The sequence below is a fragment of the Lampris incognitus genome, chromosome 15 (assembly GCF_029633865.1).
Source record: "Lampris incognitus isolate fLamInc1 chromosome 15, fLamInc1.hap2, whole genome shotgun sequence".
NCBI classification, from domain to species: domain Eukaryota; kingdom Metazoa; phylum Chordata; class Actinopteri; order Lampriformes; family Lampridae; genus Lampris; species Lampris incognitus.
In genome coordinates, this window is record NC_079225.1 from 46955574 (window position 1) to 46972801 (window position 17228).

At 42.6% G+C, this 17228-nt stretch overlaps 1 protein-coding gene across 5 annotated transcripts in view; it reads right to left on the minus strand.

Moving 5' to 3' along the window:
- LOC130124925 (heterogeneous nuclear ribonucleoprotein Q-like) overlaps positions 1-17228 on the minus strand; it is a 33876-nt gene that overhangs the window by 11646 nt on the left and 5002 nt on the right. For all 5 annotated transcript variants that reach the window (XM_056294283.1, XM_056294282.1, XM_056294281.1 and 2 more), the window contains exons 3-8: positions 11819-11937; positions 9228-9449; positions 7028-7204; positions 6324-6459; positions 5275-5480; positions 4123-4272 (exon numbers count right to left, since the gene is read on the minus strand). In XM_056294283.1, coding sequence (XP_056150258.1) covers positions 4123-4272; positions 5275-5480; positions 6324-6459; positions 7028-7204; positions 9228-9449; positions 11819-11937 — 1010 coding nt within the window. The remainder of the gene's footprint in view (positions 1-4122; positions 4273-5274; positions 5481-6323; positions 6460-7027; positions 7205-9227; positions 9450-11818; positions 11938-17228) is intronic.

Genomic DNA, 17228 nt, shown 5'->3' on the forward strand with positions numbered 1-17228 from the left:
CAATTTTCAAAATAAAAACCCCCAAAACGAATGCACTGGAAACCAAAATGGAAAGGATTCAAGAATGTTTTGAGGGTTTCTACAGGGACCTGTGTTCCCAGCCTAGGGCCTCTGAGGAGAACTGCATTGATGCCTTCCTTGGCTCACTAGACTTACCTTCACTGTCGGGTCCACAAAATTAAGATTTAATTAAACCAATCTCAAAAGAGGAAATAAATGCAGCTATCACTAGGGTTAAAATCGGGAAAGACAGTTGGGTCGGATGGGTATGATGCACAATTCTTCCGCAGTCTAAAGTCAGAGCTAGTTCCACTACACAAAACATTCAATCGGGTTCTACAGACCCCCTCCTCTTGGAGGGAGGCGATTATCTCAGTTATTCCAAAGGAGGGGGAAGATAGACAGGAGTGAGGGAATTACAGACCGATTAGTGTTCTCAATTTAGATTATAAACTATTCACCTCAATTTTTGCTCGTAGACTGGAGAAGGTATTGCCTGATCTGATAAATTTGGACCAAACTGGTTTTATTCATCATAGACAAACCTCAGATAAGATAAGGAGAATTCTGCACATCTTAGGAGAGATACAAAAGGAAAAAAACCCATTCAATCATAATGGGTCTAGACGCAGAGAAAGCTTTTGACTCTGTTAGATGGGCTTTTTTATACAAGGTGCTGGGTAAATTTGGGTTTCATGATAATTTCATAGGAGTAATCCAGGCACTGTATGATACGCCTTCAGCTCGTGTCAAGGTTAATGGTGATTTATCCGATGCTTTTATTTTGAAACGTGGCTGTAGACAGGGTTGCGCAATCTCGCCCCTCCTCTATTGCAATTTTGGGAGTTGACCACAAAGTGGCAATGTTCGCTGACAATGTGTTGGTCTGCCTGGGAGAGCCTGAGAGGTCATTCAGAGAATTGATGGCTATTTTGCAAGATTTTGGCAAGTTATCTGGATACAAAGTGAACATTTCAAAAATTCAGGTGATGACTCTAAATTATACTCCTCCAGCAACTCTACGAAAGGAATTCAACGTAAATTGGGAGAATGACAAAATTAAATATTTAGGAATAAATATAACTAAGAACCTCTCAAGAGCTCTTCCACGCAAATTATGAAGCATTTTCTTTAAAGATAAAAGCAGATCTACACAGATGGAATCTGATTCCTTTCTTGAGCCTTAGTTCTAGAATAAGTGGAGTCACAATGAATATCCTCCCCCGATTACTCTACCTCTTTAGAAACCTGCCTATTGAGGTATGTGATAAGCAATTCAGTGAGTGGGATAAATGGATTTCCCGATTTATTTGGCTGGGACAGAAACCAAGAACTAGACTTGCTACCCTTCAACTAGCCAAGGAAAGCAGGGGGATGGGCCTTCCTTGTCTAAAAAATTATTACTATGCTGCACAGATAGCTCCCTTGTTATATTGGTGTAGTGAATCATATACGGCAAGGTGGAAGGAGCTAGAGTCCAGTCTGTCAAATTGGTTCCCCATCCAAGTTGTAACTGCAGATAGGGGACTGACGTGCCGTTTGATAAGGATGGGGAACCCATGGTTGAGCCACACATTACAAGTTTGGCAGAAAGTGATTAATGTGTATGAGATACACAAAATGTTGAGTGTTCAGATGGTTTGCTTATGACTCAAGATTTCATTCCCCACAGAGATGACGTCAGTTTTGAATCATGGACAATGAAAGGACTCACAACATTTCTCTCACTTACTCAAAGAAACATTGTACATAGTTTTGATTTCTTAGAGGGTAAACATGGCTTGGAACGGTATGACCGTCACAGGTACTTCCAGTTGCAATCCTATATTGAGCGTGAATGTAAATTGACTGAATTCTCAGATGTTGAATCAGAATTCTATCATATTATGAAATCTGCTATGACAATGACCCCATCCAATTCCATTTCCAAACTGTACTTTGCTCTATCCCATGCTAAAAAGAATAATACTTTGTACATTAAAGAAAAATGGGAAAGGGAAGCAGGGGTTGAGCTATCCGAGGAGTCCTGGGAGAATATTTGGTCTTTCCAATGGTCAACAACTAGCTCTATGGATTGGAGAGAACATTGTTGGAAAAATATCATTAGATATTTTAAGACACCACATCAGGAAAAATATATAGGTGCTAATATGCCATGTTGGAGACAATGTGGCTCAACCATAGCCAACCATTACCACATTTTTGGGATTGTCCCAAACTGAATGTATTTTGGAAGGGAATCCAGGCATCATTGGGTGGGGTCTTTGACACTAAAAAACCTGAGTTTTGAAGTCCTTTATCTAGGTCATATCTCCTTTCTGGAGCATAAGAGGGACATAAAGCTGCTGCAAATACTCTTGGTGGCAAGCAAAAAAAACGATCACTAGGAGATGGAACAGTTGACCCCAAGTATTTAAACTCAAAAAAAAAAAAAAAGAACTATTTACAGGAACCAAAGGGGGCTACCCACTGCCGCTGTCATTGAAATAGGGTAATCAAAATTGTATTCAAACAAAAAGGTTACAAACCATAAAGCCAGTGGAATCATATAAAGTCTGCTCTCGTTGGGGCTATACATTTTATCCAATTGCTCCAAATTTGATAAAATTTATCCTGTTGTGTTGTTAGGGGATAGGTCAGTTTCTCCATTCTAAATATTTCTAAGATAATTCCAATCCAATCATTGTATGTGGGTAAAATCAGGCTTAACCAAGTAACGGGAAGTGCGGAAGAGAGGTGAAGAGAGTGCAGGCAGGGTGAAATGGGTGGACAACAGTATCAGGAGTAATTTGCAGCAGAAGTGTACCAGCAAGAGTTAAAGAGAAAGTTTACAAGATGGTAATGAGACCAGTTATGTTGTACGGTTTCAAGACAGTGGCACTGATGAAAAAACAGGAGGCAGAGCTGGAGGTGGGCAAGGTTGAAGATGCCAAGATTTTCACACGGAGTGACGAAGGAGGACAGGATTAGGAACGAGTATATTAGAGGGACAGCTCAGGTTGGATGGTTTGGAGACAAAGTATGTGAGGAAAGATTGAGAAGGTTTGGACATGTGCAGAGGAGAGATCAGGGCTCGAAATTAACTTTTTTCTTCAGTGTCCCACAACTGTCCCGAATTCTACTTTGTATTGTCCCGGATATAACCAACAGTGTCCCAAATTTTAATTCTTGTCATCGCCCCCCCCCCCCCCCCCAATTATGCAGAATACATATAATTTGATCCTTTTTTGTCACTTAATCATCACACCATGCACTCTGGTCCACCATATAAGTTTAAAATACTTATTCTTTTATTAAACAAATGAATATTAGTTTCGGGACTTTCGGGAGTCGGCAGTCGTTTCGGGGGTCGGCAGTATTGGGGCTTGCATCAGGGGGCTGTTTATTCAACCACCTCAGCATTTCTTTCTTCTTCTTCTTTTAACTGTCGTTGATGATGGTCTATCGCTCTGGCTCTATGAATGTTGCATTGGAACAAGTCAGGCAGCAGCCACTGGCAGAGCGGATGACGTAGAATGCATTCTATGATTTGCACGAACAGGTGATTGACTACCCTATCGTGAGGTGCCGCAAGAACGTAAGCCTTCTGTAGTTTCGCCGTTCACACTTTTTTATTAAATTATTTAAACGACAAAGTAACGTCTAGATACTCATAATTAATGACTTTGCAAATAACACCTATTTCGAAATTTACTTTGACATTTTTTTTCACTGTCCCGGAATTGTCCCAGACAAAATATATTTGTGTCCCAGTCAGATTTTTTATGGTCCCCGGGACATTGGAACATCGTTAATTTCGAGCCCCGGGGGAGATGCTGGCTATATTGGGAGAAGGATGGTGAATATGGAGCTGCCAGGGAAGAGGAAAAGAGGAAAGCCAAAGAGGAGGTTTATGGATGTGGTGAGGGAGAACATGCAGGCGGCTGGCGTGAAAAAGGAAGATGCAGAAGACAGGAAGAGATGGAAGAGTAAGATCCGCTGTGGCAAACCCCCAACAGGCGCAACCGAAAGTAGTAGCAGCACGCTTCATGATATGTAGACAAATATTGCACAATACAGAATGGTTGTTTACATTTCGCCTCAAATTTACATGTGTCTGTTTCAGGTGCCCTGGAAAAGTACCTTTACGGCTCCGTCTCTGTCATCGAAGTGGACGAAGGCGTAGTCCTTCAGCTTCTTGACTCGCTCCAGTTTACCAAATTCACCGAAGGCTTTCTCTAGGATTTCCTCTGTCACACCATTAGACAGGTTTCTCACAAATAAAACCTTTACCTGTAGAGGGAGAGTTAAGTTTATCATTTAATATTTGTTCTTTTTTTTTTGTTTATTTAATGTCACCTGTAAACTGTCCTGTACTTGACCTTGTAAGCCAGCACGCACGCATGCACACACACACGCACACCCCTCCCATACACACAAACACAGTTCATACTCAACCTCAACAATCTTATCCTATGCAACAGAAAATACTTGTTTCTTCCTCATTTAACTTGTTCTAACAAAACAAATCAATAAATAAAAACCTACTCTATATTAATGCCATTGTGCTTAACATCTGATTTTTAACTCCATGCCTATGGCTGACAAATAAAACTGACTCATTGCCCATGTTCTAATTTTACACCATTTTTGACCTGGTTAGAAAAAGTGGAACAGTGTTAACTTTATTGCAGTGTTTTCTATTCTGACAGTAGTCAATAACAGATCTAAAACTACTAAAAACTCCCTGATTACACATCTGCAATACTTGGAAGATTAGAATGCCAGTAGGACTGAGGATCCAGATGACCAAATTCACAAAACATGAACATGCTGACAGTGGACAGGACACATTAAATAGGACGGTTATTAATTAACAAAATCGTGATTTATTGGGGTCTTAGTGTTGGGTATGTCTTGCATTATAAGTCTATGCAGACTGAACAGCATAAACTCAAAAGTAGATAATTTTGTTCCTTTAATGAATCAGATAAAAAAAAACAAATGTGATTGTGACCAGAGTAAAATAAATGGGAGAATTATTTTGGCATTGACTTCTTTACGCAACATTTGATTTGTGATCAGCGTATCAGGCACCTTGTTTTAGACATTTACACTGAGTCATGAAATGTCAACACTGCAGCAATAACACGGGCTTTTCTTTTGCAGTAACAAAATACTTGTACCAACAGCGTGGAGTTGACACCACCATTGTTGCTCAAATACCATGCCAACTGAATTACAAACAAATAAACAAACAAACATCACTGAGACACGCCTAATAGTCAAGATTACCTTGGCCATGATCTCTGGATCTGGGTCCTCGATAGGGTCAGCCCACTCCACGGTCACCACGTTGCCCCATACCTTCACCTTGCCGCTCATCAGCCGACGGCGTGCCTGGGCAGCCGTCTTGTGGTCCTCATACTCCAGAAAGCAGAAACCTCTATTCTTCTTCTTGTCATCTGGTTGGTGGTAAAGTATGACATCAGTGAGGCCCTCTGGTGGTAGAAAGGAGAGACAAGGAAGGCAAATTACATTAATAAACTTTGGTCAATAGTCATCTTTAAAAAAAACATCTAAACGGTTTCCTACTGCAGTCCTTAACCTGTGACGATTGTGTAAAAGTCGCACGACATGCCGAAATTACCCATTTGAGATTGTTAATTCTTATTCTTTGCAGTGGAAATAGTGATTTCCATCATAATTCTCATAAATCTAGATCAGCACGTAGATATTTTGATGTCTGTTTTGTTTTGTTTTTTTGAGATCCTTTATTGATCCCCGTGGGGAAATTACGCTTTGTGTTTAACCCATCCTAGCTGTGTAGCTTGGAGCAGTGGACTGCCGCAGTGCAGCACCCGGGGACCAACTCCAGTTCGTCTTGCTATGCCTTGGTCAAGGGCACAGACAGGAGTACTAACCCCAACATGCATGCATGTCTTTATGATGGTGGGGGGAAACTGGAGCGCCCGCAGAAAACTGACCACAGACACGGGGAGAACATGCAAACTCCAGATACAGGACGACCTGGGATGACCCTCAAGGCTGGACAACCCCGGGGTTCGAACCCAGGGCCTTCTTGTTGTGAGGCGACAGCATTAACCACTGCACCACCGTGCCGCCAAAGCATCTTAAACATTTAGTAGCCAATGACAGATCATGGAGTCAAATTCATTACAACCAGCAAAACAGAACAGCTAGAAATTATTTTAAGCAACATGAAACAAGCAAAACAAAATGAGATGATGGGCCACATTTAGCATCGCAGACCATCAAGAACGATCACCTAAAAAGTTGCGTTTTCGCTGTCATTTAAGATGTCAGTGGAGCAGAAAGCTTACCCGTGACTTTAGAAAACTCTTCCAAGATCTGCTCCTTAGTTTTACTTTTGGGAATGGAACCAACAAATAGTCTGTTATTGGCTACTGATATGCACACCCCAATGTGCTTTCCAGGGCGAATCTCATGGTTATTACACTGTGGAGGAAAAAACAAAACAAAACATTGCAGGTAATATTAAATAGCAATAGAATACCAACATTTAAAGAGAGTCCAACATTAATTGATACCCTTGACATCTCCAAGCACACAGCAAGATACAAAAGAGGGTTAGCACAGCAGGCAGGTAACCAATCAATGAGGTTTGGATTAAAATAAACATTACTGGATGGTAAAATAACGGCTGGTAAATTTTGGGATCAAACAACTAATGTAGACAGTGTTCCATGTTCCTTTTATAACAGCCTTTACATAGCATCCATTTCATCTTAACCAGGGAAACGTTTGGTTCTGTTTGAAAATCTTTACGTTTGGTTCTAGACAGGCAGCAGCTCATTACATGGCTGCTGATGGACAAAACAAAATACAACTAAACCAATTTATAAATAAAGGTTAACAGTTACAATTTAACAGCAGCACTGAGCAAACAACAATACCAATGACAGCCAGACAATGTGTTCAAGTAGAATCTGGCATCTGACAGTCTAGAGGGAATTCCCATCACATAAACATTTAACTCCTATCACAAGTGACCCAAGAAACTCACCAACTTGACCGCCTCTTGGGCAGCCTCTTTATTACAGAAAGTGACGAAGGCGTAACCCCTGTTCAGTCCGCTGAGAGGGTCCATCATGAGCCGAAGGTCCCAGATGATCCCTGCCTTCTCAAAGAGGGGGACGAGCTCATCTTCAAACAAATCACGGGGAATCTTCCCGACAAATATCTAGATAAATAGCCAATGAGATATCAGTGACGGTACCAAACAGAACCTAACATCTTAGCCTAAAAAAAAAAAACAAATACATTATTCCTTCATGGACGTAAAACATGGTGAGTTTAGTTGCTGTGATGTTGGCTATGAACATAAAACTCGTAGTTCCAGTTTCATTCTTTTCCATGGCGCATGTCAGCGAGTGCAAATTCTAATTGGGGGAGGAAAATAAAAATCAAACTATTTCAAATAAATGATCATTCGTTTTATATTTTTATTTATCAGTAAATGTAGTCAACAAGTACTTTTATTCACCGTTTTATTTCTAAATCTATTACCGCACTGTCATCTTGCCCATTTTGCAAAATCTGTCCTGGTAGAGGGATTCCTTTTCTTCTGGAAAAAGTTCCCACTAGTGGGGTTTTTTTTTTTTTAATCCGATTCGAGGGTTTAAGGATAAAGGGTGGCATCAACATTATCTACTTGTTTTCATTGTGTGAATGTAAATACTTCCAAGACTGATTAAGAGCTGTACAAATAAACTTGAGTTACTCCTCAGATTTGTGACCAGATAATAGGTGTCACACACCAAACAATTAAGACTGGGTTCCTGTTTCTTGATCAACAAATGTCTTGTATAAATAAATCAAGATGTGTTGTATGGATAATCCATGCCCACATACTTCAATGATGCAGAGATTTCCAGGACTGGTCAATAGATTGCTGGTCAATGGTAGTGTTGGAGACTTTATTTGCTGGCTTGTTTGTTACCTCTAAATACACTACATGTCCAAATGCATGTGGACAACCAAACATCACATCCATATGCACTTGATGATCATCTCATTCCAAAACCATGGGCATCAATATGGAGTTGGTCCCCCCCTTTGCTGCTATAACAGCTTCCACTCTTCTGGGGAGGCTTTTCACTGGATTTTAGAACATGGCTGCAGGGATTCGCTTCCATTCAGCCCCAACAGCATCAGTGAGGTCAGCCACTGATGTTGGGGAGAAGGCATGGCTTGCAGTCAGCGTTCAAATTCATCCCAAAGGTGTTGGATGGGGTTGAGGTCAGAGCTCTGTGCAGGCCAATCAAATTCTTCCAGTCTAAACTTGACAAACCATGTCTTTATGGCCCTCACTTTTTGCATGGGCACACTGTCATGCCGAAATAGGAAAGGGCCTTCCTCAAACTTCCCCAAATTGTGTGCTCCCAAAAAGCTAGAAGCACACGTTTCTCTAGAATGTCACCGTATGCTGTAGCATTAAGATTTACCTTCACTGGAACTGAGGGGCCAAACCCAAACCATGGAAAACAGCCCCAGATAATTATTCCTCCTCCACCAACTTTAGAGTTGGCACTGCATGCGGGCAGGTAGCGTTCTCCTGGCATCTGCCAAATCCAGATTGGTCCGTCACACTGCCAAATAGTGTGATTCCATTCCAGAGAACGCGTTTCCACTGCTCCAGAGTCCAATGCAGGTTGCTTTACACCACTCCAGCAGACACTTGGCATTATGCATTATTGGTGATATTATTATTATTATTATTATTATTATTATGTGTATTACGCTCCAGCATCCCCACGACCCTGAGTAAGGACAAGCGGTTTGGATAATGGATGTATTCCAGATTATACCTTTAAAGGCAGATGTTTTCCACATCTGACTGAGGGAGCATTTTAACTGCAAATGTTAATAAATCTATATGGGCACAATGTCTAAGTCAAAAAAAGGTTTTCTTCAGACTCGCAATCAAAACGAGAGGCTCCATAGCAGTTTAGTTCAAACACACCGAAGTCAAGAACCTTTGACTGTATGAAACAGAAAACCACCTACCAAATATTAGTTGTTTAGGCTTTGTTTGGTAAATTCTACAGATGTCTGCTGCTTTGGAAAGTAACCATTCAGCGGTTGGGGCCCTTTCCACTTAACAAAGCCAATTTACAAAATACAACAAACAAAGCAATTGCCATGATCAGACACACCTGTTAGTTGGATAAACTTAGATCACCACTTCTGTTTAGAAGCATTACCTCTGTCCCAATGGCGGGCTGAGGTCCTGAGTACACTGACTCGGGTGGTGGGCCACCATACTTGCGCTGTCCTGTTGTGACATCAAGTGTGTAACCGGTTCGCTCCAGCAAGGGTTTGATTTTGGCCTCGTCGGGTCCTTTGGTGGCATCTGTGACCTTTGTCCCTTGTTTCTCCCTCTGCCTGTACGTCTTCATCACTCCACAGAGGAAGGCACTTTTGTTCTGGAAGAGAGAGGTTAAAAAAAAAAAACAAAGTTTGTCATGAAACGCTATTTGGCACCAGGAGAAAAACGGCACCAAATAATCAAAGTTTTGAAAACCCAACTTTGAGGAAATAAAAAGTATTAACCAACAAACTACATCAAAATTACCTTTGTGTCACATTGACAAACATTTTCTGTTGAGAACTTAACACGTTAAAACATTTCCGTGAGAATAAATATTGAATTTCCTTAATTCTCTTTGCAAATTTTTTAATATCGATGAAATGCACTTTTTAAAGCAACTGTTACAGGCTCAAGAAGCAAATTTCTATTTAATCAGTCTCAAAGAATGTTGAATCAGTTCATCTGGACACAACGTTTACTGAGAGAGAAACATTTCATCATCAGCATCTAAGTGACCTCTTCAACTGAATGCAGGTATCCCCACCCTTATAAACAATATAGTGGCATAACGACTGAAAACGATTGGTTTCATATGCTAATTGCCATGACCATTAACTAGAGTTACAATGGCCATGTGTACTATTAAGAGAAGATCGGGGAACAGCTGCAATCACAATATTGCAAAATGGAGACATATGTACTCTTATGCCCCTTTTCCACTACACGGTACCGGCTCAATTCGACTTGCCCCTTTTTTGTTTTCCATTACTGGAAAGTACCGGCATTTTGGTAACTGTTACCACTTTTCTGGTACCACCTTTGTCGCGGTTAAAAAAAACAACCGAGGCAGGTACCAAAATTAATGCAGACCTGATTGGTCAGAGAAACGCAGCACTGCGTCATTTTGCATCACTGTGCCATCAATGCGTGCATGGGATGTCACCCGGCATTTTTAAATACCGACACAGTCGAAGCGGAGTCATCTTAAAATTAAATTTTGAAATTGAAAACCGGGCATCGCTACGATGACCAGCTACACTGAGGGGGTACTGTTACGGTAATGGAAAACGACACAGAAGCGAGTCGAGCCGAGCCGGTACCATGTAGTGGAAAAGGGGCATTAGACCCTGGTTCGGGGATGGTCGTTCCCTCTTAACATAGACGGCCTCTTTCACTCCCCGTTCAAACCAGCGCTCCTCCCTATCAAAGATGTGCACATCCTAGGGCGTCCGAGTGGCGTGGCAGTCTATTTCGTGGCCTACCAACACAGGGATCGCCAGTTCAAATCCCAGTTATTACCTCCAGTTTGGTCGGGCGTCCCTACAGACACAATTGTCTGTGTCTGCAGGTGGAGAGCCAGATGTGGGTATGTGACCTGGTCGTTGCACTAGCACTTCCTCCTCTGGTTGGTTGGGACGCCTGTTCAGGAGGGAGGGGGAACTGGGGGGAATAGAGTTATCCTCCCATGGCTTCCAATGCGCTACGCCGCCCTGGCAAAACTCCTCACTATCAGGTAAAAAGAAGCGGCTGGTGACTCCACATGTATCGGAAGAGGCATGTAGTAGTCTGCAGCCCTCCCCGGCTCAGTAGATGGGGTGGCTCGGAAGAGTGGGGGAATTGGCCAAGTACAATTGGAAAAAAGGGGGGGGGAAATCCCCCCCCCCAAAAAAGTGCACATCCTGTGTGTCTGGGTGGCGTGGCGGTCAATTCCATTACCTGCCAACACGGGGATTGCTGGTTCGAATCCCCGTATTACCTCCGGCTTGGTCGGACGTCCCTACAGACAATTGGCCGTGTCTGCAGGCGGGAAGCCAGATGTGGGTACGTGTCCTGGTCGCTGCACTAGCGCCTCTTCTGGTCAGTTGAGGCGCCTGTTCAGGGAGGAGGGGGAACTGGGGGGAATAGCGTGATTCTCCCACATGCGAAGTCCCCCTTGCAAAATGCCTCACTGTCAGGTGAAAAGAAGCGGCTCGTGACTCCACATGTATCGGAGGAGACATGTGGTAGTCTGCAGCCCTCCCCGGATCAGCAATGGGGGTGGAGCAGCGACCAGGACGGCTTGCAAGAATGGGGTAATTGACTGCATACAATTGGAGAGAAAAAAAATCCCAAAAAAAAGAAAAGATGTGAACATCCTCATCCTTGAAAGAGTGGCCACTGTCCTGTAGATGGGTGTATACTGCAGAGTCCTGGACTGAAACATTTAGCTCTTCTGTATTGTGCCATCCTCTTAGGCAGTGTCTGTTTGGTTTCCCCAATACACAAGTCACAGCAATCTCAACTGTCGTCAGTTGAGACTTAAGAGATCACTTAGACGAGTGATGAAACGTTTCTCTCAATAAACGTTTCCTGATGAACTGATTCAACTTTCTGTGATTTCCTTACCTGGATTATTGAGTATGCACAAAGATAGATTAATATGGAAGCCAAGAACATATGAAAATAATAATCAAGCGATGCAGGACTTAGGCTATGTCAACTTACTTGCACATGAGACAAATTGCTCTCCTTAAACTGGAGCAAGACTTGCAGGGCACCCTCCTCATTGAATTCTTTCAACGCTTCGATAGCTCTCTCGTCAAGGTCGCTATGTGCTACCAGGCCTGAACACAAGAGACATCCAAAAAAAAAAAGCAGCAGCAGCTCAGGGTGGAAATTCTATTCTACAGGACAGTCTGTTATGTTTGCTCTAAACAGGTTATGAGAATGACAAAAGACTTGATGACCCATACAGACATGAAATAAAACTTAAAGTTCGTCTTAATTTTTAATCTTTTTTGAAATATTGCAGTAAAATTTCCAATTTAATGACATAATAGTTCCAAGACCATAACTCTGAAGTGTTTGGGATTTTTTTTGGAAGAATCCTCCTCATTGCTCGTCACTGCAAGCTGTTTCTGGCTTCTGCCTTTGTGAGATTCGGCTTTGTGAGATGATAACTGCCGTTTATTCTCTTACTCTCTTCTCTATTCTGCCCTAACGTCTTCATTTGTCCTACTGATTTCACTATTTTTTGAGCTTGTTCATTCATTCATTCTCTAGTTTTCTTTCTCAAGCGACTCGTGTTTAGTAGGCAGCCTTTCGTTCCTAGTTTGTTTACTAGCTTCGAGGTTAGCCTAGTTTAGCAGTTAGCTCTATTGCATTCGCAGTCAAAGCAGCCTCGTTAAAACGATGGTTTGTGGGGACTGCTCTGTAGTTACAGACAGGTTGTCTCTATTAGAGAGACTTGTCCGTGAGTTAGAGCAGCTTCTTTCAGCTAGGATTAGCTTTGATGTGATGGGCAATCCAGATAGCCTTAGCCCCAGCAGACCTGCTATTGTTAGCACTAGCTCAGCTTCGTCGGCAGATACAGCAGAATTTGTCTCTGTTTACATGCATGGGAAGGCTTGCAAGAGCAAGCTACCAGTCGTGTGGCCTGGTCTGCAGTTACCTCTCCCATTTGCAAACCGGTTTTCACCACTCACCAGCCCTGTTGTTAGTACTACTGGCCAGTGTGCTACTCCCGCTCCTGTCGACAGAGTAAAGCAACCCACGCTAGTGATATGAGACTTTATTACCCGCATACAGATTAGTTTTGCCAGCTTTGGTTCACCATTTACCCGGGGCCAGAGTCTCCGACTTAGAGGGTAATCTTAGGGTGCTGGCATCACGGAGGGAGAAACAAGGAACTCAGGCACACAGCAGCGCTACTTTCAGCAAAATTGTCATTCATGTTGGCAACAATAATGCTAGGACAAAGCAATCAGAGATAACAATAGCCAGCCTAGTCAGGACGCTTGAGTTGGCCAGAAAGATGTGTCAGCATCGATTGTCTCTAATCCCTGACCTGTGAGGAGTAATGATGAGATGTACAGTAGGCTCACCTCAATGAATCACTGGCTGGCTCATTACTGTAATGAGCAGGGATTCAATTTTCTTTTTAACTGGCCTTCTTTCTGGGACCGCTCTTACCTACTGAAAGCAGATGGCATTCCCCCTACTGGGGACGGCGCCACTCTTTTGTCTAGCAACATAGATAGCTGCCTAGGTAATGTTTGACACTAGGGACTTGTTCAGCAGGCTGCAGGTGATTAGAGAGCCTGCTAGGTTTAAACCTAGTGCCCATGTGGAGTCAACTAGTTTAGTTAGGGAATTTCTCATAGTATAGATTATCAGACTGATAGCTTGGTCTATAACACTGAGACCGTCTTCCTACCCTGCTGTATTGCTCCCAAGCTCTCCTCTCCTTAATGTGTGAATCACAAAAATCTAATTATTATTCCTACCACTGCTGGTGGTGAAAACTGCAACAAAGTACCTAATAATCTACAGAATCAAACATCTAACGTGATCAAGTGCTACCACACATTGTTTAAAGTGTAGGTCTTCAAAAATGTCAATTAATAATACAAGGTGTCTAATTCAAATTAATATTTTATCAATTGGTAGCTCTAAAGTTCTGCCTATTACTGATCACTTCACAAGACACTTAAATTTGGTTTCATAAATATTAGATTTCTGTCTACCAAAGTCTCGCTAATAAATGATCTGATTCTTGAACATAGTTTTGATATGATTGGGTTATGTGAAACATGGCGGAAACCAAATGTTTTTCTTCCCTTAATGAAGCTTCCCCACCTGACAACACTTGCGCCCATGTAGCTCTGGCAAATAAACAATGTGGGAGTGTCACCTTATTTCAAATTAAGTTCTAAACTTGAAACTAAATTCCAATCTTTTGAGGCTCTTATTCGAAATCCATCTCCCTCAGCCACAAATACTCTGCTCAGTCCACATTGTTATACCCTATCAACCTCCTGGCCTATAGAATTTCTTGATGAATTTGGAGAAGTAGTCTCAAGTCTTGCAACTCGTTCTGAAGAGATTCTTTTGGATTCGTTCAGTTTGTTCAAGAGTTGACTCTTTGCAGTGGTAACACCCTTGATTTGGTTTTATATAAAGGGATAGCTGTTTTTGATCTGTCTTGCCAACAACATCTGCTGTGTCAGATAATTTTCTCGTTAAAACTGAAGCATAATCAGTCCGCGGTGGTGTAGCGGTCTAAGCATCGGCTCTGTGTCGATGCAGTTGCCCGCTGGGGGCCGGGGTTCGCGCCTCAGTCTCGTCAGATCCGACTATGGCCGGACTCGATGAAGCAGCAATAATTGGCAACGGTCTTCGGGAGGGGGCGGAGTCGGCTTGTGTTCGTCACATGAATGCGTCTGTGTGTTTCGGAAAAAGCAGTGGTTTGGCCTGGATTCGCCTTGTCACGAAAGTGGCGAGGCGTCTCCTTCGAGACTGCCGGCCGGAGAGATGCAATTGGCGAACGCATGCAGTTTGAATTAAAATAGGGATTGATTAGCCACTAAATTGGGAGAAAAAGGGAAAAATCAGAAGAAAAAGAAAAAGAAAAAGAAAAAAAACGAATCATAATTTGGTCTGTCCTGTTAATGTCGGCACAGATGTAATTGCCACTCGCCACATTGGCCCATCCACTGTAGCTGCATTTGGCCAGCAGCTGCCTGAAGTCTTGGCTCCTTTCACTGTAGACACTGTTGAAAATCTCACTAGTGACTTAAATCCTTCATTCCTTCTGCTATCAGGTTGTTAAATGTTGAGATTAGTCATTTTAAGTACATGCTTTATACTGTTTTAAACCACAATAGTTGGTTTATACCTTGTCTGTTTTTCACATGGCTTGTGGGCCTGTGCGTTCACTAACTGTAGTGGGGAAATGTGGCGTGCAATGCATCCTGGAACGCTTCATTTGTTTACTTATTCTATTCTTATTCTGTTCTATTCTTTTGACTTATATGGATTTTTTTGCCCTTCGCCTGCTCCTCGGGTGAGTGCATGCAAGGCCATGTGAGGGTGACAGTGTGCATCTCTTGCCCATGTACTGATCTGTCTATTGTCTCTGACATGGTGATGATTGCCGCTTGTCTGTGAGTTCGTGTATGTCTGGGTGGATTGTGGGAACTGAATTGCACTTCTGGGACAAATAAAGCTGTCTGAATCTGAATAAATGTGGCCCTCTCTAGTCTCCTCTATTCAGTTGCACCTCTCACTACCAGCGCTAGGCGACTAAAGAAGCCCACACTCTGGTTTAACGACAACACATGTGCTCTTAAGTGGTCCTGCAGGAAACTACAAAGTAAATGGTAAAAATCAAAATTGCAAGTTTTTGACCTTCTATCTTGGAATGAGTGTGTATTGAAATACAAGCGTGCTTTAGCTGCTACAAAAGCAGCGTATCTCTCTCGCTTAATCAATATTCAGCCGCTTCTCCGCAGTAGGGTCGCGGTGGCAGCAAGCTAAGTAGGGCACTCCAGACATCCCTCTCCCCAGCAACGCCCTCCAGCTCCTCCTTGGGGATCCCAAGGGGTTCCCAGGCCAGAGTGGACATGTAGACCCTCCAGTGAGTTCTGGGTCTACCCCGGGGTTTCTCCCAGTTGGCTGTGCCTGGTAAACCTCCAAATGAAGGCGCCCAGGAGGCATTCTAATCAGATGCCCGAACCACCTCAACTGGCTCCACTCCGAGTTCCCTCCAGACGTCTGAGCTCTTCACCCTCTCTCTAAGGCGGAGTCCAGACAACTTACGGAGGAAGGTTTCCTTCGTAGGGTTAATCAATATTAATAAACATAATCCTATATTTATCTTTGACACTGTAGCTAAATTTACTTAACAGCAGCTGTCTATTAGCTGCTCATCATTCACGGCTCATGAGTTTATAGACTTTCTGCAATAAGGTTGATGACATCATAAAGTAGCTATTCAACTCCAGCTACTCCTGCAGATCCTATCTTACCAAATTCATATCTATACAATGAGTCACTGATAGTCCCTGTTATTACAGCTTTTGAAACTCTCTCTCGATACTTTGACTAAGTTTGCGTCAGCTTCTAAATCAACTACTTACCTACTTGACCCTTTATCAGCAACACTTTTTAAGACATCTGGCCTTCCCTGAGACCTACTATGCTGGACATAGTTTAGTTTAGCACTTACTACTGGCACTATTCCCAGCAGTTTTAAGACAGCCCCGGTCAAACCTCTACTTAAAAAAAAAGCACCTTCATCAAGTGTCTCTTATCGACAAGTCCCTACTCTTCCATTCTTTTTTAAAGTATGAGAGAGGGTTGTGTATCAACAACTGTCGACCCACAAACAGGCCCTCCAGGGTTTCGCAATCACAACAATTAACGCAAATTCAGCCATTCCCCATGAATTATGCGCGACCTTGCAATTTTGTCTAATTACTGCAACTTTTCCGGAAATTTTACCAATCATCGTAGTTTACCGTGAGTTTCACCAATCATAGCAGTCCCCCACGCAAACCATTGAGCCATACGTCACCAAACTCACTTCCTTGTTTCTGGTTGTGAAGATACAGACATGTGCGCCACCAACGTCTCACATTTACCAACTAAAATTACTACCAAAGACTGTGCAAGGCAATTCCCTGGTGTTCTGCACAAAAGCTGGGGTAAACTGTTTTGCACAACGTGCAACGTTGTGGTGGAACACAAAATGTAAATCATCGATTCACAAACACTTTTCTACCGCAAAACACACAAGAAAGATCATCATGATAGAGGCTGTTGCATCCAGATCTATTGCAAGCATGGAAAGAATCAAAGTGAGTTAGATTCAATATGCATGGTTAGTGGTAACGCGTGCTTGCCTGTTTGCATGACAAACACTCTTGTGTGTTGTAACATTGGGCTGGTCTAGGTGGAGAAAGCTAGCAGTATGTGGCGAGTTAGCAAGAGCGAAGTAAGGGGGTTTTGGTAAGGTTACTTATAACACTAAAACAGTACGCGGTTTTATTCTCACTAGAACAAGTTGCCTTCGATTTTTAATGAATTTTACAGCCAAAAAAACCCCCAAAACAAAACGCAACCCTTTTTGAAA